The sequence below is a fragment of the Ursus americanus genome, chromosome 5 (assembly GCF_024610735.1).
Source record: "Ursus americanus isolate L20-20 chromosome 5, mUrsAme1.1.p, whole genome shotgun sequence".
Classification (NCBI taxonomy): domain Eukaryota; kingdom Metazoa; phylum Chordata; class Mammalia; order Carnivora; family Ursidae; genus Ursus; species Ursus americanus.
The window spans coordinates 25941597-25964517 of NC_142131.1; the positions used below are offsets into that span (position 1 = coordinate 25941597).

The window sequence follows — 22921 nt, forward strand, 5'->3', positions numbered from 1 at the left end:
GTGTGTCAGTTAAGTTTCCGAGGTGTTTGGAGAACGGGTTGTGCCTGTATAGGTGAGTCGTCTCTCCCTGCTGCTCTGGCAGCTTGCCCCTGTGTAGTGTTGAGGGTCAGCTTTTGGAGAAAGTCCCAGCCAGAGGCCTGAGCAGGGACTTCCTGCCATCTGGAACAGTCTGGAGCACAATGAAAGATGTCAGCAAGAAGTACTCAAATGACTACCCTCCAGTTCCCCAGGGATGAGCAGTATTTCCCCCAGTTCCATGATTGGGGAAATTTAACCGTCACTACCAGTAATTTGATGCACAGATTTTGAGCTCTGTATTTGGTTACCTTCCATGCTCTGGTTTTTGTGGCTGCTTATCACCTTTTGAATGTTTTTTCTATGTTTGAGGAATTCCCCATAGCATAAGTCCTGCCTGCCCATCACAAAAGCCCTAATGCATTTTCCCAGCTTCTTTTATTTTAATTTTTTTTTAAAGATTTTATTTATTTAACAGAGAGACAGCCAGCGAGAGAGGGAACACAAGCAGGGGAAGTGGGAGAGGAAGAAGCAGGCTCCCAGCAGAGGAGCCTGATGTGGGGCTCGATCCCAGAACGCTGGGATCACGCCCTGAGCCGAAGGCAGACGCTTAACAACTGAGCCACCCAGGTGCCCCCCCAGCTTCTTTTATAGCAAGGATGCACAACTGTGACCTAGATGCAGGCAATCCACCTTGCTTGTAAGAGAAATTGTTTTGGAAGAGAACAATGAGAGGAAGTAGATGCCTTATAGAATACATTTTCTGGCAAGAGTGGCAGTGGAGGCTTCTGGCTTTGGAGGGAGGACGGTGATGGAGGTTCCGGCATTCACCGTACAGTAGTAACAGTGAACACTGAGATGAGGGGTTAGGGGCACAGAGGACTTATCTGGGAATTATGATGGATGTAGTGCCTAAGACCAAGATCATCTTTGCAACAAATTAAAAAAAAAAAATTAAAGGCATCTAATGTAATTGTTCATTAGACACATACATTCTGAAAATCGAAACATTTAACTTTGTTGGATTTTTTTTAAAGTTATGACAACTTTTAGGGATAACAAATTTTAAGTGCATTATTTTCCAAAGGCAAGTAATATAGCTTGTGAGAAATAAACTCAAAGACCAAGGTGTTTGTGGGAAACTGGTGAGGCAGAGCTACTCTTCACATGTTTTGGGGGGCACACTCAGGTTTACATTTAGTTTGGATATTGTCATTTACCCATTTCAGAGATTCTTCCTCTCTTTTTCTACCCTTTTCTCACATCTGTATTATGGCGCTAGTCTGGTTTTACCTAAGGTTGGATGGACAGGGGTTCTCTGGCATACAGCCTGGCATCTAGGTAGGGATGCAGAACCCCACTAGTTGGGGTAGGTAGAGAAGCTACAGTGAGACTACAATAAAGCTCCTAGTGTGAGAGAGGAGCAGAAAAAGCCATCCAAATCAGTGAAAAATAGATTTTTTGAAGTAAAGGCTATTTATTATTTATTTTCTAAATAATTTGCATAATACAAGAAAAATATTTGTTAATATGTCAGTTTAAAAACGATAAGTCATTATTCCTGTGGTAATGGATCTTTTTTTAAAAAATTTTTTTACAGATTTTATTTATTTATTTGACAGAGAGAGAGAGACAGCATGCACAAGCAAGTGGAAGTGGCAGGCAGAAGGAGAGGGAGAAGCAGGCTCCCCACCGAGCAGGGGGCCTGATGTGGGGCTTGATCCCAGGACCCTGGGATCACGACCTGAGCCGAAGGCAGATGCTTAACCGACTGAGCCACCCAGGCACCCCCGTGGTAATGGATCTTTTTTTTTTTTTTTTTAAGATTTTATTTATTTATTTATTCGACAGAGAGAGAGACAGCCAGCGAAAGAGGGAACACAAGCAGGGGGAGTGGGAGAGGAAGAAACAGGCTTATAGCAGAGGAGCCTGATGTGGGGCTCGATCCCAGAACGCTGGGATCACGCCCTGAGCAGAAGGCAGACGCTTAACCGCTGTGCCACCCAGGACCCCCCGTGGTAATGGATCTTAACCACAGTTGACATTATGGAAACCCAAAGTTTGAAGATCTGCTTGGAGAATATTAGTAGGCTCCTTTTTTCAGGGAAAAAATCATTATAAAATATTCTCTTGGGGCGCCTGGGTGGCGCAGTCGTTAGGCGTCTGCCTTCGGTTCAGGGCATGATCCCAGCGTTCTGGGATCAAGCCCCACATCAGGCTTCTCCATTGGGAGCCTGCTTCTTCCTCTCCCACTCCCCCTGCTTGTGTTCCCTCTCTCGCTGGGTGTCTCTCTCTGTCAAATAAGTAAATAAAATCTTTAAAAAAAAATTTTTTTTTCTTAGCCAGAATGACACACTACAACTGTATTACTGTGACATGACAAATTTATGGAATCTAAATCAGTAAGTTTTAACCATAGAGATAAATTCTGAGGGATGAGGAATTTATGAACTCAGTACACAGTACTAAGTTACAGGAATCACAATGAAAGATCTTCACTATTTTCTGTCCCTTGCTCTGCCGTAATGTTGAAAAAGACTGATACCCTATGGGCACCTGGGTGGCTCAGTCAGTTAAGCATCTGACTTCAGCTCAGATCATGATCTCGGGGTCCTGGAATCCAGCCCTGCATCAAGCTCTGTGTGGGGACTCCACACTTAGCAGGCAGTCTGTTTGTCCCTCTCCGTCCACACCTCTTCCTGCTTGTGCTCTTTCTCTCACTCTCAAATAAATAAATAAATAAATAAATAAAATCTTAAAAAAAAAAAAGAAAAAGACTGATAATTCTAAACTCTTATGAGCCATTTTTTTCTTTAGTCATTCCATTGGTTTTAAAAATTATCTCCCCTTCATCTTGTATGTTGTGCCATAACTTCTACATTATGGTATTCCTGTTATGAGTACTGTTCAATTATTAGTGACTCAAGCAAGGATAATCTAAATGTTTTGGAAAAGGTCCCTGAGGTAAGTCTGTAACTGACCGGATGGAGAAAGGAAACCACAGTTGACTTCCACCGTTCAGGAGTGCTCTACGTCAGTTTCTAATGTTCTAGATTCCATGAAGCTATGTGATTGCTTTATACGTTTTATTAATCCTGTGATTTCCACTATGCATGCAGAGAGGTAGGAGAACAATGTCCTTACATTAATATTATTTTTTCCGATTTTTTTTCTTTTAGTTCCCACTGGTATTTTATTACTAGTAAATAATTTTAAACTCAGTTTTGAATTCTTCCTTTTTCAACACTGTTTTAGTATTTCTGTAATTCTGAAAATAGCACTTGTAAGGGGAGAAGATATAAAGATATGGCTGGAGTGGTATAGATTTAGTTCTACCAAGGCCAGGAAGATGGCCCAGTCTGTCTTTGAGCTCCATCCAAACGCTGATGTACAGGTGTGGGACGCACAGAGAAGGACACGCTACCTTTCAAAGAAGGACACGCTACCCAGCCATGGGAAGTGTCAGCATCTTCAGGAATGCCTCAGCTGCTAAGAGCCACCTCTCCAGAGATCATGCCCTCCCCGAGGCAGCTCTCCTCAGATGAGTGAGACTAGGGGTATAAGAGCCAGGCCATTTTGGCAGGACACAAGACACCCTGATGGATAATATTTGCTCTAGAGATCTCTACCAGATTGGCTGAGGCTTCGTCCCGCACGCGTGGGGCTGACTTCTTTCTTTGTACAATCCTACTTCTCCTTTCCTTTCACAGACATGATGATGCCTAATGAACACACTGTATTTCAACCTCAGCTCAGACTCTGCTTTCAGAGAACCTAGCCTTCAACAGCAGGCAAGTTCCATAGGATCTGGAGGCTTTTCCAGTCAAGGTCTAAATGATCTAAGACAAATTTTTAAACGTTCCTTATCCTGAATCTATCTATATATCTTTTTAAAAAATAATTTTTTCTTTTGTTTGGTTGTGGTTTTAATTTTTGGTTTATTTCTGTTTGGGGAGTTTTGTTTGTTTGCTGGGAAGAATTCTAGGAAGCGCTTTATACATTAAAAACCTGAAAAGAATAAAATGTTGATTTCCCCAACAACTTCCATCATTATAGATAAGATGTATTCTCATTGAAAAATAAAATTGGTTCTATCACATGAAGTAATTTATAGTTAAAGGACTTGTACTGAAACATAAGGAGTAAATTCTTTTTCTATGTGAAATCTATGGATATTTACTTTAAATCTTCTAAGAAGTTGGTCAAATAGATAATCTTTGCCCAATCTTATGAAATGGACACACAGTCCCAGTTTCCATTGTTCTCCATCTCCAGATCATGTATGATTCTCCCTTCTCCACTCTTTATTGCATCCAGCTTGAGTCAGTCCTTCATCAGTTCCCACTTGGGTCCTTAAAATAACCCCTCCACTTGCCTGCCTCCATCCACTCTTCCATCTCTCCTTCACAAAACTGTCAGAGTGACTTTTCTAAACTGCAAATCAGAGCAGGGAATTCCTCTGCTTAAAATCCTCCAGCGGCTTCCCAAGGCTACTTGAGGATTTAAAACCCAGTCTTTTTCATAGTACTCATACAAACTCTTCATGAATCAGTCTTTGCTTACTCTCCAGCTTTATCTCCACAACTATCTCCAGTCTTTCCACTTCAGGCAAATTCCTTGTAGCTTCTGAAACGTGCATGATCTCTCTTCTCTTTCTGCCTTTGTACCTGTACCTCCCTTTGTTGAAATGCCCTTCCTTATGGTTTTTAAATTAATTTTTTAAAATTTAGCTAAGCTTTATTTTTTTTAAAGATTTTTATTTATTTGAGAGAGCGCACATGTGCACATAGTGGGGAGGGGCAGAGGGAGAGGGACATGCAGACTCCGCACTGAGCACGGAGCCCCACATGGGGCTCAATCTCACAACCTTGTGATCATGACCTGAGCTGAAATCAAAAGTCTGGAGCTCAACTGACTGTGCCACACAGGTGCTCCAAGCTAAATCTTATTCCACAGTCCAGGCTCCATGCAAATATCAAGCAAGCTCTAGGGAGAAGTAGTCTTCCACGTCCCCAGAGTACCCATTGCCACTAACATCTTTCATACCACTGTAAGACCATACTGAAATATAAGACTGTTACACTCCTCTTTAGATTATGAGCTCCTCAAAGAAAGAAACTCTATCTGTAAATCCTCAGCACTTAGCACAGTGCCAAGCTCATGATAAGTCCTTAGTAAAGTTTTGTACCTTTCTTTTATGGTAGCTACTGCTTCTAACAGATTGTTGCATCCCCTCCATTGCTTAGCAAAATACTGTATTGCTCAATACTACATACTGTAGGTGCTCAATGAATGTTTGTTGAATGGATAACTGTATTGCCATTGTTGTAAGTATTACCATTCTACCTTCAATAAATGCTTAAAATATTCCAAATACCAGGAGTAGCATAGAAAAACATTTTAAGTGTTGATTGACCAGTGGAAATCTCTGAAGATTTTATTTCACTCTAGAGCAGTTGCCTAAACCATGAACTACAAGCTAATAGTATTCACAGGAGAGAGACTTTGTCTATTTGCCTAGACCGTCTGTGATATTAGCTATGCAAATAAATATTTTGATTGTTCATTTGGGAGAAGAGGATTACTTGATGACTGTCTTGAAGTATACGCAGGCTTATTATGAAGAGGAGGATGACTTAATTTTTTTCCCATTGCATTGCCGATTCAATGAGGAAAAGTACGTAACATTGTATTAACAGTTAAAGATAAGGATTTCTTTGCTGGAATTAAGGAACTCTGTGGAAACTCCCTCTTTGCAGATGTGACTAAATGACATCTAAATTCTTGTTTCCACCTTTGAATCCATGAAATGTGAAATGATGTCATCACAGTGACTAACTGCCACCAATACAGAAAGGCTGTTGAATTAGGCATTACATTCCCTAGTTACTAAATTCAGAAGAAATAGCAGATACTTGCTATTAATACGGGACCATCGTGGGCTCTGCTAAAGAATCACAGTATTATCCCTGCAGTTATATCTCAGTGGGGAGACAAGACCCAGGAAAAGTTAAGTTCTAGTAAAAGGCAGCTTATTATATGTGATATAAATTACAAGAGCAGAGAATTCAAAAGGGTCAGGAGTTGGAGAGGAGTAGGGAAAGTCACTCAGGCAAGGGGAACTGCACGTACAAAGTCATACAGTGTTGACAGATGTGCTAGGTATATTTGAGAGGTAACAGACCACGTAGGGCATACACCAACTCTGAGGAAGAAAACATTCATAAACATTCGCGGAGCACTTATGATACGCCAAGCTCTTTGCTAGACTCAGTACACACATTTTTTCATTCAATCCTCATAATAACCCTAACATATAGGAGTACCATCTCAGTGTACAGCTGATAAAACTGAGGCACAGAGAAGTTACGTGACTTGGCTAACATCCAGCAGCTAACAATGGAGCAGGGAATCCAGGTTGTCAGACTTCAGCTACTGGTACTAAAATTTAATTCCAGAAACATTAATAATCACTTCCCAAAGGCAAGGTACACACTGAGGTAGGAATTGTAAGGCTTGAAAGCAGGGAAATGTCTTCTTCAATGATGTATTCATATAAGGCTCAACATGTAAGTATTGTGTAAGCATCTGTGAATGGATAGGCTATTTTCAAGGAGTATATACTCTGGTAGGGAAAACAGACATGCCTAAATAACTACAACACACTGAAGGCTGTAGGTGCTACTGAATCAGATTGGATAGAAATCTGAGGGGAGAGAAAGTTATCCTATAAGCAGTGAGGAGGCACTGAGGTTTTCGAGCAGCAGAGTGACATAATGAAAGCTTATTACTGAAAACTAATCTGCTGACTGTGTGCCACTTGTTTCCTTATTGTCAGCAAGACTAAGCCACTTGGAACCGCAAGTAAGTTAGATCTGTGTGACACAAAAGGGGAGAAAATATGTCTCTCTCTCATGTCCTGCTCACCAAAATTCTGCTAAATTAGTTTAGATGCTGGAACAATAAATTGGAGTCAGAGCAGAAGCCTAAAATCTGAAGGTATGCTGATGCTCTCTGTCCAATCACTATTGTTTCTAAGAATATGAGGAGGCCCTGAGTTGCGGGGGGGGGGGTAGGCTAGAGGGCTGGAAAGATTGTATGCTGCAAATATCTAAGAGAGCCAGGACCTGAGGTCACTCACGTATGACTCTTTTATTAGAATTATCCATTCATTCATCCAGTCAGCCACTGAATATTTGTTTATTGAGTGCCACTGGGAATCTGGTACTGTTCTAGATCTGAGGACGCAGAGATCTAGTATGAAAAGAAGTACAAGAACAATGCCCCCATGGACTACACAAGCTAATAGAGTAATTCAAATTATAAACATTTTCAGATAGTGACACGTGATGATAAAGCAAATAAAACAGAACAACAGGATGAAGAGTGAATGACGACGGGGGAGAAACACTTAGAAAGAACTCGTGGAGAGAAACTCTCTGTGGAAATGACATTCCATCAGACTTGGGTACAGGAAAAAAGACAAACAGCCATGCAAAGAGCAGAAGAGAGAATATTCCAGGCAGAGGAAACAGCAAGGGCAAAGGTCCTGAGGTTGAAAGTTAGAGAAAGACATAGCAAGAACAGTAGGTTTGGGCCATTAGCCACATTCAGAACTCTGAAGAGCATACCTGAAATACTTCCTTTTCAAATATTACATCACTAAAATATTTTATTTTATTTAAGATTTTATTTATTCATTTGACAGAGAGAGACAGCCAGAGAGAGAGGGAACACAAGCAGGGGGAGTGGGAGAGGAAGAAGCAGGCTCCCAAGCAGGAGCCTGATGTGGGGCTCGATCCCAGAACACCGGGATTATGCCCTGAGCCGAAGGCAGACGCTTAACAACTGAGCCACCCAGGCGCCCCTCACTAAAATATTTTAACAATTGACAATTTGATGATTCTTGTTGTTAACTTTCTTCTTAATATCCAATTAAAATTTTCCATCTGAAAAACATGAATACTAAAAAAATTACAGTATAAAATGACAACAAAAAGGAAATAAAAGGTCTTAATAAGGAGTCAAAAATATGGATGAAGGGTTTTAGACAATCACCTTGCGGAGGGGGGTGGCGGTGACGGTTGGAAATGAAAGGCTGAAAATCATGTACTATTTATTAATTTAATAAATCTGTCTTGATGTCAATGTAATCGAATGTTGCCACAAAATAATGGTCTCCTGCTGCTACATAAATGTTGAGGCCAAGCTCAGATGTTTATTTTCAAGACAGGAGACATTGATCCTTCACTAATAGAATATTACAAGTTTATTTCTATTATGCTAAGTAACCAAAGTTGATTTCATTGTTTGATTTGATGGATGTTGGTGCTGTCAAGAGTTCAAAATGGTCTGGGATTAGGAGGCCATAAGGATGATTTTTTTTCCTAATTAGGCATCCTTGGATTTCATTCTAACATAAAATCAATAAGGGAAAATTTTAGGGATACTTAGTCTCTGGGATCCTTCTTCTGATGCTCCAGGGAATCCAACTGTTTGGCATAAAATACTTTTCTCCTGGGATTAAAGATACTCTAAAGCCAGACAGTGAGTGAATTGGATGGGGGCCCCACCCAATTGGAAAGGCAACAGGAAAAGTGATGAGAGGAAAAAGACAGCTACAACAATAGAAGGAGGAAGTGAAGCCAAGAAAAATAAGAGAAGAAGGAAAGGTAACAGTGAACTACAATAATCCACCAGGAAAAGAAAATCACATAGGAAAAAAAACCCAAAAAACAAAACCCAAAACAACAGCAACAAAAAACAACCCCCAAAGGAATTGCAATCTACTTGTTTAGATGAAGAGGACAGACTTTGACCATTTCCAAACGTAGGACACACATTTACAGTGATCCAGGGACTGGAGGGTGATGTAATCCAGAGATCCAAGTCTCCCTTTTCCTTTTTTTTTTTTTTTTTAAAGATTTTTTGTTTATTTATTTGACAGAGAGACAGCCAGCAAGAGAGGGAACACAAGCAGGGGGAGTGGGAGAGGAAGAAGCAGGCTTCCAGTGGAGGAGCCTGATGTGGGGCTCGATCCCAGAACGCCGGGATCACGCCCTGAGCTGAAGGCAGATGCCTAATGACTGAGCCACCCAGGCGCCCCAAAGTCTCCCTTTTCCTAAGCAGAATGTAAAATAAAAAAAAGATCTTGGTTTTCAGGTTTTATCTATCACAGATTTCAAAGTCACATAGATCTGGGAAATATGATTAACTGAAAGGAATGAACAAGGTGAAGACTGGAAAGAAGACATGACCTGAGCAATCTAGGAGGAATATGGAGAACATGTATCTCTTTTAAATAGCAAGAGAAATAGATTCATACCAAATCACTTCTTTTTTTAATATCCTATAGTAAGCCAAGGTATTCACTTTACAATAGTCAAAATGGGAGGAAATGATGAATTTGATAAAGGCCAAAGCTGAAATAAAGCAGGGTGTGGCTTGGTGTTTCTGATTTTGTCTCCTCAGGAGGTTTAGGTGTAAGAACAGAATTCAGTGCTGCTTACCATGCTGAAGCAAGATCCCATAAACCCTGCTTGAGTGGTCCTGCCGGTATTTAATCTAACCTGAATTCACAAAGAAGTTTGTACGTCTAGAATCACAGTACAAGAAAAAATAAATATTAAGGGGCAAGTGTGGTTGAAGGATCTCTGTATGGAATTCTGAGAAGGCCTGAAGAGATAGGCTGTAAGAGTGTGAGTTACAATCCCGTTGTTCACTAGTTGTGTGAACCAGGAAAATTTGTGAATAATAATACCTACCGCAAAGGATTATGGAGATTGTTGAGTGAGATACTCTATGTAAAGCACTTTACATAGTGTCTGGCCCATTGTAAAGCTCGGTAAATATTTGTGTTGTTAATACCCAAGAAGTCTGTGGTGTGGTTTGCAAGAACTGAAATCTTGTGTAGTTGAACCATATAACATTGCTGAACAGCAAATATTTCTTTTTTAAATCTTTTTCTTAAAGGTTTTATTTATTTGTCAGAGAGAGAGAGGGAGAGAGAGCGAGAACACAACTCTGGCAGGCAGAGGGAGAAGCAGGCTCCCCGATGAGCAGGGAGCCTGATGCGGGATTCAATCCCAGGTTCCTGGGATAATGACCTGAGCCGAAGGCAGATGCTTAACCGACTGTGCCACCCAGGTGTCCCACAATCAAACATTTTCCAAAAAGATCTTATTTATTTGAGATACATATATATATAGAGAGAGAGAGAGAGAGAGAGGGAGAGAGAATGCACAAGCAGGGGTAGGGGCAGAGGGAGAAGGAGAAGCAGACACTCCACTGAGCAGGGAACCCGATGCAGCGCTTGATCCCAGGACCCTGAGATCATGACCTGAGCTGAAGGCAGCTGCTTAACCGACGGAGTCACCCAGGTGCCCCTCAAACATTTTTGACTTACAAGTATAGCAGTTTCATGTATTTCAATGTAGTATGTTTCCATGAAACTTCCTTATTTTTCTCACCATTGTCTTTTGTCAGGGAAAGGGAAGGCGGGAAGAAAGGAAGAACACATAAAAGAAGGAATGGAAAGATGGGAGGTTATGTAGTAAAGCCCTTTGGAGCATCTGGCACAGGACAGAAACCAGGGAGATATAGTCCTGTCCCCCCTCTCCTCCCCTGCTCCTTCACCTCCTCTCACGGCCCTTTAGTGAGCTCTCTTGGTCTTTAGGAAGTTCTTGAGATACTTATGTGACATATGTCTCCTTCTGCCACAAATGACAAATGCTCTTTTTTTTTTTTTAAAGAAAAGATTTTATTTATTTGACATAGAGAGAGCATGAGCAGGGGGAGAGGTGGAAGGACAGGGAGAAGCAGACTCCCTGTTGAGCAGGGAGCCCGATGTGGGACTCCATCCCAGGACGCTGGGATCATGACCTGTGCCAAAGGCAGATGCTTAATCGACTGAGCCACCCAGGCCCCCACAGATGCTCTTTTAAAATAAAGAAAACAACCAAACTATAGAAAAGAGCTGGTAGCTCCTAAAAGGACACAAGAGCCAAGATAAGAACAAAGGAAGCAGGGGCGCCTGGGTGGCACAGCGGTTAAAGCATCTGCCTTCGGCTCAGGGCGTGATCCTGGCGTTACGGGATCGAGCCCCACATCAGGCTCTTCTGCTATGAGCCTGCTTCTTTCTCTCCCGCTCCCCCTGCTTGTGTTCCCTCTCTCGCTGGCTGTCTCTATCTCTGTCGAATAAATAAAAATAAAATCTTAAAAAAAAAAAAAAGAACAAAGAAAGCAGTGCAGGAAAGTTGGGTTATAGGGATAACTCTTCCAGAGGCATGGGAGAAAGTACCCACAACTGGATTCTTCCTTGACCACCCTTCTCTTCAGACTACTTACTTTCATTACCAGAGTGAGCTCTTTTTCTACCTCCCTCCTAGAATATGAACCAGACAGAAAAGCCAGAGTAAATGAATACAGTATCACTGAAGCCTCTAATTTCTAGGCGCCTTAGCCTCAAATGCTATGCCAAAGAAGAATATTCTATGGGTCAGTGTCATTGGCCAAAACTCTCCTTAACCCAGAGCAAAAACTTTAACAAAGCAACAGCTTTAGCCCTAAGTAGTGTCCACAGAACCAGACGCAGTGATTAAGGTTCTCCTCAAGAACAAAAAAAAAATCCCATGAGTGTTAGAGGGAGGATAAGGTAGGAGGTAAGCATAGAGCAGTAGTAGCAGACCATAACACCAAAATGTATTATTTCTTAACTTTCTTAACACTGGCCCCCAATACCATAGACAACTTGGGTCTTAGAAGCTGGGTGAGGCTAATGGAGATTTGCCATGAAGTAGTCAACAGCACCATGTGGCAGGGATTCCTTTTATCCTCTGCTTCAAGAATTTAGGTCCAAGAAAAATACCTGAAGAGTTTGGAAAGCTGATGATAATGGGATCATAGAATTATTTGTCTGACGAATCTGGTTTGTACAGGTATAATCTAATGACAACAATGCTAGCAGGTAGCAGTTACTACCACAGAATTCTTATAAATCTTCAGGTCCTGCCATTTTTGGATGGAACCCACCTGGTTTCAAAGGCTGTTTGAGTACCCCTGACTAAAATGTTTGAGGTACCTCTATATCTTTGGCAAGTATACATGACCTTGGTAAGATTGTTTCTGTCGTATAGCATATTATTGGCAATGGCTATATTCAGAACCTGTCTTAAATATATTTTTAATACAGCTAAAGAAGTTAAAAATGTATACTAATCCCATATACTTAAAACTACTTGAAGATAAATAAAACACAATAGTGGCATAATTTGTCACCTTCCTTTTTTGCCATACTTCATTGACAGGACCCAATTATGTTGGAAAATTATGAAAAACAAATGTAGTAGGTTTTTTTCCCCCCTATGTTTCCATTCTCAACAGAAGGAAATGACACTGCATGGAATGTTGCACAGCCTCCTTGAGACTAGGGCTTTTGTCAAATCCAAGAGTGCAAAGACATCATATTGGCATAACCTTAGGAGGTGAAAAACCATTGTGAAGATTTAGGAATGCACTAAAAAAATATAGTAATACTTTTGAATAAAGAATACTCTTTGGCACACTTCCTATTACATAACTTTCAACATTTAATGACAAAAATCCAGCCAGTGAATACTGCAACACTTGGAATTTGTTTTGCAAAATGTGCTAAAGTGTGTGAAATTGCAATACATGGTATCCCTACTTTTTTCACTTTCCATCATCTTCAGCTTATGTATGATTTTTTTTGTAACAGGACTATTTTTTTTTTTCCAAGCTACTAAATTTCAAATCTTGATGGTGCTAAAAAAGACTAGGCACTCTAGAGAAATGGAACTGTTTAGAACCAGTAGTTCTGTACACTGTCTCTCCTAACCCATTGGTAAAAGTTTATGAATAGCTAAGTTGGGACTTTAAAAATCTAGGGCAATAGGTTAAAAAAACAGTCATTACCTCAGATTAACTGATGTTAAACCAATAACAGTGTCAAATAATGTTAATTTGAGGCCCCACTTCATTTATTATTCTGGTATAAGAGACCACATTGCATAGTATTACTGTTGTAATGACTGTGTTCATTGAATTACTTTGGTACATAGCATGTAAGCAGTTTGTGAATCTAAGCATGCTAGTCTCTTGTGCCCGGGAGTGAAGTTTCATACAGTAGTCTGAGTGACAAACATCTCAGAGCTTGCTCACATTCCTCTGTGGAATAGTCACTTTTGAGAGAAAGAGGTGCGGCTTCGTGGTCTGAGAACAGGACTGTCAGCCAGGAACACAGAGTTCTCATCCTGGAACTATTTCTGTTTGCTTTATGGACCAGATCATGCTAATAAATCTTTCTAGGACTCAGTTTACCCAGTTAAAAAAGCTGGTTAGGGAAATATAATTAATAGGGATACACTTAGTATTAATAAATGGGTATCTGTTAAACGATTCGAAATGAAAAGTGGTATGAATGTAAGTAAGGAGATTTTTTTTTATGAGCTAGTTTATGAAACAAATAAATAATAGAAAAATTTCGTCCTTTGGAAAATTTACCCCAAAACAAGAAAATTACTTTTAATGAATTTTAATGTTTAAATAGTTTATTTTTATTTTTCTAAATAAATATTTTCTACTCTAAATGTTTTTCTTCCTTTTTTTCTTTTTTAAGATTTATTTTCAAGGAATCTTTACACCCAGTGTGGGGCTAGAACTCACAATCCTGAGATCGAGTCTCATGTTCTACTGAATGAGCCAGCCAGGTGCCCCTAAATGTTTTTCTTTTTAAAGTTAACATGCTAAGTATTCTATGTGATGCAAATAATTAAATTCATCATTAACTTCTATTTAAACATAAAGAAGTAGTTTCTTTGTTCTATATAGCAAAGGGAAATCTTTTCTGAAGTTCTATGCACTAGGAGAATACGGACATTATTAAACTTAATGTTTTATAGAAAAAATTAAGATCAGAGAGATGTATGTATAGTCAATCTAGAGCTTTAGCAGGGTGGTATAACAAACTGCCTGTTTTAAATTGATAAAGACTTTTTCTAAGAATAAAATGCAGGTTCCAAAAAAGGCAAAATTGTGATATGTACACAAACAAAACTGGGAAGGGCGGAAAAAAGACCTAATGAGCGAGTAATTGTGGTGTTCTATATCTGAAAGAATAAAGTGAAAAGGAAAAAAAAATTGACTTCAAATGCAAATGTTTCATTCTGGTGGCTCAGCTAGTCAGCATTCCCCTACCCTAAATCCAGCTCCTCAAAATTAATCAGCCTTATGTGTGAGGTTAAAAAACAAAACAAAACAGTAACTTCTAAAAAAATATATTGTGGTTCTTTACAAGAAGATTTAAATCTCCTATCTTCCCCTTTCTTAAAAATGAAAACAAAGCAATGGATCTTCAATTCCGTGTCTGGGATCTCAAATTTGGCTGTGAATATGTGTTTCAAATCTCATTAATTACAATATTGGCCCCATGAGATACAGTTGCTGATGCAAAGAACACTCTTTGTACTCAAAATAATTTGAACAAGGGCAAAGAAGCATTTTACTTACATGTGTAAACATTAAGAGGAAAATAAAACAGAGATGGTTCAGATAGCTGCTGAGATGTTTTAATGATAATTGATTTGACTACCACTGAAGCTTTAAGCTTACCATGTATAGGAATAGTCATGTTTTCACTTAGTATATTTGTTGGATAATAATGCTCTTGTGAAGTTAACTCTGACATTAACTTGGCAAGTTCTGAACTAAGACCTTTTAGCATTTTATTCCTTCTAGACACTAAGACCAAATTGTTCTGAATTCCATACCCTACTGTGCAGATCTATTATTATTTTTTTAAATATCAGAAAAGATGCCATTACTCAAAGGACTCTTCCATGTAATAAATCTGAGTAAAAACTAATCAAATGAATAAATGGCAGCAGTAGACAGGAAATGGCCTCTCTTGTTTTCTCTTTGTTTTTCTTTCTCTTTAGGAAATAGTAAATTAAACCATAGCTTCTTGTGGTCTTGTACTATAAGAACACATGTGGTCATACATTTTCATCCTATTAGCAAATTTGTTGGCTCAGTGGGTAGAAAATAAAGTCCTCTGCAAAGATGTCTTCATGCCTTACATGGGGAGGGTCATCTGCTATGTATAACCACAACCTAAAAATCTTGCTCTGAGATCTGATGGTGTCCACTGGCTGCCTTTAAACGGATACTGAAGGGGTGCCTGGGCGGCTCAGTCAGCTAAGTGTCTGCCTTTGGCTCAGGTCATGATCTGGGGGTCCTGGGATCCAGACTCACATCTGGTTCCTTGCTCAGCAGGAAGTGTGCTTCTCCCGCTCTCTCTGCTCCTCCCCCCTGCTCATGTCCTCTCTCTCTCTCTCTCTTTCTCCCCCCTCTCTCAAATAAATAAATAAATAGTCTTTTAAAAAAAATAAATGGATACTGAAGAACAGAGTTAAGCAGCCCGAGTTACATAAAAGAATCACTTGGAGCTTACAAAAAATACAGATGCCTGCATCCATCCACAAAGTTTCTGAGTTAGTTAGTTTGGGGTGGGGTCCCAGACCTTGTATTTAAAACAGAGCCAACCGAAAAATAAATCCCCCTAGGGTGATTCTAATGTGCCCTGACTAAGAACCACAGAGAATCCCAACACCAGTGCAAGGATAATAAGTAATTTGTTTTTAGATAACAGTACAAAGCCCACTCTAGGTCTTTAATGGAAAATTTACTTTAGTCCAAGTGTGGGCAGGAGCATGGATTGCAGCGGCCATAGCTCTCTCCTTGACTGCACTGTCTAAGCAGTCACTTATAGGGAGTGTTCTCCGGGTCATGGAGTCTTGAGATGCTGATAATTTTCTGGATTAAAGCCAATGGAAGTTGATAATTGAACAACAAATTACATATGCTAACTCTGAAGGCAGAGTCTGTAAACAGTGGCAGCCTTATACATATCTGAGCATGTATGGGGCTTAGGAGCAAACGTTCATCAAAAGAGAGACTTACTCGCTCAGCATCACTCCCTTTGGTTCTTCTGAGTCCATGAATGCCATGTCTCCACCACCAAATCACTATAGTTCATTGTAAACAGAAAGAGGGATTTTGAATTAGAAATGGCAAATTACTTCTCCTGGAAATTGTGATTTTTTTTTTTCATTTTCTTCATCCTCACTTCTATGGGATGAATTTTTGTCCTTTTAATAAAAGCACTTTTATTTTTCTTAAGTCTTTCTATCATAATGTCAGTCCTCTATTGTTTTTGCCATCTTCTTTTGCTATCATATTGTTTTCTCCATTTAATCCTATTTCTTTTATTCCTATCTTTTTACACTTTACCTTTACAATTAAAAAAAAATTCTCTAACACTAGAATAGCAGGTCCTTCATTTTTCTCCAGTTTTTGATTTATGTTTCGTTGCCAACCCCTTTTCTCAGTCTCTCTCTTTCTTACTAACTGCCCTTCCTTAACCTTCTGTTGATGTGTCATTCCTATCATTTGCTGTCAATGGCCATACAAACCCATTTCTTTCCATTCCAGTTATCTCTCTAGCTCCATGTGAATTTTTAGGGTCCTACTACTAAAAGCTTAAAGCTCTATGTGAGAAATAGAGAGGTAGCTTTCCCAATTTAAATCCTATTTTCTCTGCCCTCCTATAGCTATTCTATGTCTATTCATCCTTTCCTGATGTTTCCCCCAGTCTGACCCCCACCTGCACCCCTCTTCCTCTGTCACTCCCTATTTGATGCCCATGTCTTCTTTCTAACCCCATTTGCACTCTGTCTGATTTTGCATCCAAGGATCTCCACAAGATAAAGGATGGAGTTCTACCGGGAACCAGATTGTGTTTCAGAAACTTTCTGCGCATTTACTGAAATGGAATTAGGGTCTTTGATCCAGAAATAGCCTTAGGCAGCCTTTCAGCTCTGGCACAACTTTGCACACCTTGGAGAAGGGTTGGGGCCTACCCCGATGGACAAGGACAGGGATGTCTTTAAAGGCCTTATGTGGCCCTTTCCACTTCAAAGGTCAGGAAGAGTAGGCATCACCGACCCAGGCTGGAAAACCAGGCCAGGTGGGATGCCCGGAGTCCTTTTCTGCAGCATTTCTGGCAAGGGAGCTGTTCCGTGGTGTGCCACAGGGCTCCAGGCGTACAGGGGCCAGGGTAGGGGGCCAGTGAGGCCCCAGGATTCACAGGCCATCTTTGGGAGGAGGCTCACCTCTAAAAAGGGGAGGCAGGCCCGAGGCAGGGTGTTCCCCGGGGAAGCAGGGCGCGGCCCTAGGGGACGAGGCGACGCCACCCCAGCGGCGCCGAAGGCCGGAGGCACAGTCCCTCCCCAGGAGGAAAGGCGAGTCGCTCCGGGTCGCTCAGACAGAAGGTCGAGGGAACAGCGCGTGTGTCCCTCGCCAGCCTTCCCTCTGGGAGCAGGGCGGGGGGCCGGGGGGCGAAACCCCAGGGAGTAAGGCTGAGGGCGGCAGAGATCAGTTCAGGGTACTGGCGCGGGGGTCACAGGAGAGGAGCCGGAGAGGGGGCGGGTGGGAGCTCCCACGAAGGCTGGGGCCGTAGGTCTGTCTGTGTATTCGGCGGGCGCCCCGAAGTCTGGGGCCGCCACAGCTCCAGCTCCGCCGGCTCCTACCAGCGACTCCAGGCCGCACTTTCCCCTCCTCCCGGCGCCTTCTCTCCAGTGAGGAGCCGAGCGCGGGCGGCGCGGGGGGAGGGGCGGCGGCGGAGAGAACAGCCAGTTGTTTAAAATCCTTCTAGAGCAGTTTCTAATTCCCCCCTTGCGCCGGGGTTCGGAGGGGGGAGGGGGGAAAGAGAGCGGGAGGAGGGAGGAGAACTGAGAGGGAAGGAGGGAGGGAACCCGGGAGGGAGGGAAGGAGGGAGGAGACTGCCGCTTAGACTGTAGCCGCCACCGCGCGCTTCGGAAGGCCGGAGGGAGGGGGAGGCCTGTCAGTCTCGCGCGTTGCCTGGGCGAAGGGGGCGGAGCTTTGGCGTGGGGCGGCCAATAGTGGGGGTGGCTGCGTGGGTCGCCATGGGGACGGGGCTGTTCCCGGGGAGGCTGTGATGGGTTGACAGGTGCGTGACAGTGGGAGCTGCTCTCGGCACAAGCATGTACGGCAAAGGCAAGAGTAACAGCAGCGCCGTCCCGTCCGACAGCCAGGCCCGGGAGAAGTAAGTGTCTCCGCTTCTCACCCACCTCCGCCTTCACACGCGCGCACACACACGCACGCACTCGCACACTCTCGGAGACACACAGACCCAGACACTCTCCGCCCGGGGAGAGCCGGGGGTGGGCTGGCAGGGGGAGGGGTACACGAGGTGGGGGCGTGCGGTGCGAGGAGCGGCTGTTTCCCAGGAGGTGCTCGCGCGGGGCGGGCGGCCTTGGGGGGCTGCCGGCGGGAGGGAACGAGTGTGCTGGGGGGCGGTGGCGGTGCTGGTGCCGAGGATGGAAACTTGTTTGGGTGATTGGGGGAAATAACCCGCGGGTTCACCTCTTCACAAAGTAACTTTAGAGCTGGGGTCCGGGGCTGCGGGGACCCAGAGCGCTGCCGAGGGTCGCGGGGAGGGCGGAAGGGGGCAGCTGCGTGGAGGAGGGCTCGCGGTGGGACTCTGGGTGTTTGGAGGGGCGGGCAGGGGTCAGGGCAGGCAGTGCGAGGAGCGCCGCGGCCGGGGCTCCGGCTCCGGAGCTTGGGGCCGGGGATCGCCCGGCGAGGCGAGGGCGGCGGTGCCGGGCGCGCGGCGGGCGGAAGCCGGGCGCGGAGCGGCCGAGCGGGGCCCCGCGGGGCGCGGAGACGCGCGCTGGGCGCGGAGGGCGTGTGCGGGCGTGGGCCGGGTGGGCGTTGGGGCTTTCTCCAGCCGGCCAAGCGACGCGGCGTTCGTGGTGCCCAGTGCTCAGCAGATCAGGGGTGGTCGGCGCCAGTAGCGCCGCTGAAGTTTGGGAGTCTAAGAAGGACCGAGTTCCCGGGGAGGAAAAGTGTGCTGGCGAGAAGCGGGATCTGCTGGAGCAGGCTGGTGTTTCTACCTCTCCGGCAGACCGAACTCCGCGGCGGCTGCTGGAGAACTTTTTTTGGAGACTTACTGCCTCCCAAGCGTCCGGGGGGCCGCGGCTGCCTCGGCGGCGGGCCGGGCAGCCCCCGCGGGGCGGTGGTCGTGGGGCGCGGTGAGCGGGAGTTGGGTGAGCTGCAGCGGTCGGCGGGAGGAAGGTTGTCTGGGGGCGCTGGGAGCAGTGGTCCGAAAGGGGATTTGCCGGAAGGGGAGAAACATTGAGGTAGGGAGATACAGGTGTTAACTCCGGTGGGAGCCCAGAGCAGGCCGGCGAGAAAACAGCCCCTCCCGGCCCGGGATGCTACGGTCACGGCACACTGCGAAGCAGGGCTGTTTGCTGCTATTCTTATGTACTTGTAACGGTGATTTGGTTGTTACTAAAAATGAGAGCGAATAGTGACTGTGACCACTGAGGAAGAACCTCTCTTTTCTGTGCAGCAGATCGGTGATTCCCAGTAACCACCTCCACTCTGAGGGTGAGGCTTATCCTTGTCATTGAACGCGCTCTGCTTTTCCGAGGGGGTTCAGACTGGGGAAAAGTCTGAGAGCATCTCTGAAGAGCTACTTTGGTTACCTTGCGCTTGGAAATAGCTGCGTAAATAAAAACCAAATACTCAGACGACCGAGTTTCCCTCCTTCCTTTAGGCAGTTAGTAGTCTTCTGAAAGTTTCTTATGCCCTAGGGATGGGAACATTTCCTAATCTTCGTGTTGGCAGCAACACACAATTCCCATAAGATTTAGGGGTGGCAGGCCTTGATGTAGCAAAACAAACAAAAAAATTTAACGGAGAGATGCTGGTTTGGTTTTGTTTTGTTTCCAGAGCTATTTTCTAAGGAGCTACATGTAGGAACTAGTTGATGTGCCATGAAATGTACAAAAGGCAGTCATATAGCCTGGTTAAGAAACAAGTTACTAGAACTGAAGTTTCAAAACAACAGCCCAATTTATGTGCATTAATCATTTGGTTGTAATACACCTGATAAGATTAAAAACAAGATGTTTTAACGGTTACAGAGTATTGGGATTTCTTATTACTGAGAGTGAAGGAATTGAAATGTATTGAGGCACTGGGGGGTGGTTGAATTTGAGAATCAAAGTAATTTTGGATTTTAGACTCCCAGGATTGGTTATCTAATCTGTATCCTGATAACTTTGTAAAAAATATATATATATTATATATATATATATATTTATTTTAATTTGTCTGAGATACTAATGAGAATGTGATGTGTCTCCGGTCCTTTCTAGCCTAATTCTGTGACTCTATCGTGAAAACAAATAATTGCCACTTTTGCTGTCCAGTCTGCCCAACTGAACACCAAGTAATATCTACTCTTGAAAGCAAAGTGGTGAGGGTTCTGCTAGATGGTGCTATTTGATTTAAATATATTTCTTCCATTCATTATAATTGGCAGCAGGAATCCCGGACTAGTTTGCCTTATGAACTAAATATAGATGAAGAGGCCACTTTTAGGAAATTGATAATCATTGTTCTGGGTTAATTGTTGCATTAATTTCTGGGTGAATGTTGTTTGAATCTAACACAAACATTGAGGTAGATTCTATTTTATAGAATAGACTTAGTTTCATTTTGATGGGAGAGTTGATTTGATCTCTCAGTTTCCTCCTTTATTATTCACTTGGGAGTTGAATGGCACTATTCTACAACAGTGTGCTAACTTCTGAAGATAGGAATTTTGAAATTGTCTTTAAAGTGGATGTTAGCAGATTTAAAAAAAAAAATTAAGGTGGCATATTTTAAAAGATACCTGAGCAAAAAAGAATTCTCCTTTAGCAAGAAGGTTAGAATTTTTCTGATCTTAAAAATCACAGAAATAACTTCTTTTTCAGTAATAAATATGTACATATTTATTTTATTTTAATAAAAACTTTCTGAAAAAATGAGTTATGAATAATGGCATGCATATGCAAATACTGGTTTTATAATCTATCAGAAACTGTGTTTTCTAATAAGTTCATGGAGAAGAGCTGACAAGTGCTTACCTGTATTATCTTTGCTTTCTCTTTCATTAATAACTTACTGTAAGGAATACTTGAAATTAATTTGTAGGTTTTATACAGTAGCTATAGTTTCAGTGTACAGTTCTGAGCAGAAAAATGGCCAAAGTCAGGTTAATTGCTTATTTTATTGTTTTAAATAATATATATATATATATATATATATATATTTTTTTTTTTTAGAGAGACTAGGGGGAGGAGGGTCTTAGGGAGAGGGAGAGAGAGAACCTTAAGTAGATACAGAGCCCAACTCTGGGCTGGAACTGAAGACCCTGAGATCATGACCTGAGCTGAAATGGAGTTGGACACTTAACTGAGCCACCAAGGCACCCGTATTTTGTTGTTTTAAAGACCAGATGGTCAAGTCTATACAAAGAGTTGGATTAGTTTTAATTATAGAGGGAGCGATTGAAAACCCTTGGTGGGAGGTGGGAATGTTTGCATAGAAATTTAAATTCTGATCCTGTTAGGTAATTTCCCCTTTTAGCAGGTTTTCTTTGTAACACTGATCACATTTGTAATTAAGTAACTATGTATTGCTTGTTTAATGTCTAGCTTCCTCTGAAATGTAAGTTTTTTGAGGGCAAGGGATGATACTTCTAATTTCCTCTCTGAGGTATCCCTGACTTTAAGGATAGTGCCTTCAAATGCTGAAAGCACCAAATAAATACTGTTGAATAAATGAAGATGTTAGACTTAAAGGAATTTTTTTTTCAGGGTGGAAAGAATTTTTTTTCAATGACCTCCAAAATAAGGACTTTGGAAGTTTGAGTTCTAATTCTCTAGCTTAGTTGTATTTCAAAAATAGCCAATGACAACAAAACAGTAGTTATTATCATTCTATATGCCAGCCACTGTGTTTGGCGTTTTATGTATATTTTCTTTAATTTTCCCAACAATTCTGCAACATAGTAATTTTTTTTCTCCATTAAAGAGATAAGAGAACTAAAACTCAGACTAGTTAAGTAACTCACCCAGGGACACACTGCTAGCTGGGTTTCCAACAAAGATTTCTCTCTACCTTTAGAACCTGTGGTTAAAGCTGAAAGATACATTTTTTCGGTATACCAGATTCCCTTCCTAATCTAGGGTAGGATGCTACAGGGTTAGGGAATGGTATTACATAATCAGATATAACAGACTTTAAAGATTTGATCACGTATGAATTCTTAACCCTTGCTGCACCTTGATGGTTATACCTTCCATTTTGACAGACTGCAGATTTGTGTTGTGGTGTGGGCAAGGAAGGCATAGAAATTTTAGGAGGGAAAGTTGGAAGCCTAAAATAAGCCTAAAATAAAAGAATGCTTGTTTCTTCAGATTTTTTCTTCCAGGAATTTTGTTTGACCGCTTAAGTTTTGAAATTAGATCGACATTGTAGCTGTGAACAATTACTGTATGAAATGTTGCTTAACCTTAAGCCATACTGTATCCCATGTTGCCACAGAAAGAATAACCAGCCCCTGTAAATACATGAGTGGTGATAGTACTCTTATTAAACTAACTGCCTCTTTTAAATTTATATAGTAGCATAGAAAGATGAATCTTCTCTAAAGCAAAGTGAAACATAAGATACACATATCAAACAGTGACATCATATTAAGTAAACTTATGAGAAACTACAGAAATCAAACTGTGCGTCTAACCTGGGGCTCTGAAAAGTACTTTGGTTTCTCAGTTTTGAATCTTTTAGTTGAATATACCAAGAAACAGATACCATATGCTTGTTTTAAGTGGTTAAGTCTAATGAACATTTAAATACTACTCCATATAATAGATTGTAGGGATTAGTATCTGCCAGCATCTCCTTATCCCCCCCTTTTTATTATTGTCACTCCCCTAAAATAATTGTTAACTTTTTTTTTTCCTTC

General features: G+C 42.2%; 1 protein-coding gene, 1 long non-coding RNA gene and 1 pseudogene across 10 annotated transcripts in view; 2 read left to right on the plus strand and 1 right to left on the minus strand.

The window, feature by feature from the left end:
• The window catches only part of LOC123791517 (uncharacterized), a 147412-nt gene extending 129660 nt beyond the window's left edge, over window positions 1–17752 (minus strand). The window contains exons 1-2 of the long non-coding RNA XR_015724456.1: window positions 17205–17752; window positions 15994–16058 (exon numbers count right to left, since the gene is read on the minus strand). This is a non-coding gene — a long non-coding RNA (uncharacterized LOC123791517). The remainder of the gene's footprint in view (window positions 1–15993; window positions 16059–17204) is intronic.
• A 250-nt stretch (window positions 17753–18002) lies between these two features.
• SSBP2 (single stranded DNA binding protein 2) overlaps window positions 18003–22921 on the plus strand; it is a 279994-nt gene continuing 275075 nt past the window's right edge. For all 9 annotated transcript variants that reach the window (XM_045796354.2, XM_045796355.2, XM_045796360.2 and 6 more), the window contains exon 1: window positions 18003–18157. In XM_045796354.2, the coding sequence (XP_045652310.1) occupies window positions 18096–18157 (62 nt within the window). In that variant the 5' untranslated portion in view covers window positions 18003–18095. The remainder of the gene's footprint in view (window positions 18158–22921) is intronic.
• LOC148110059 (uncharacterized) lies at window positions 18432–21191 on the plus strand (annotated as a pseudogene).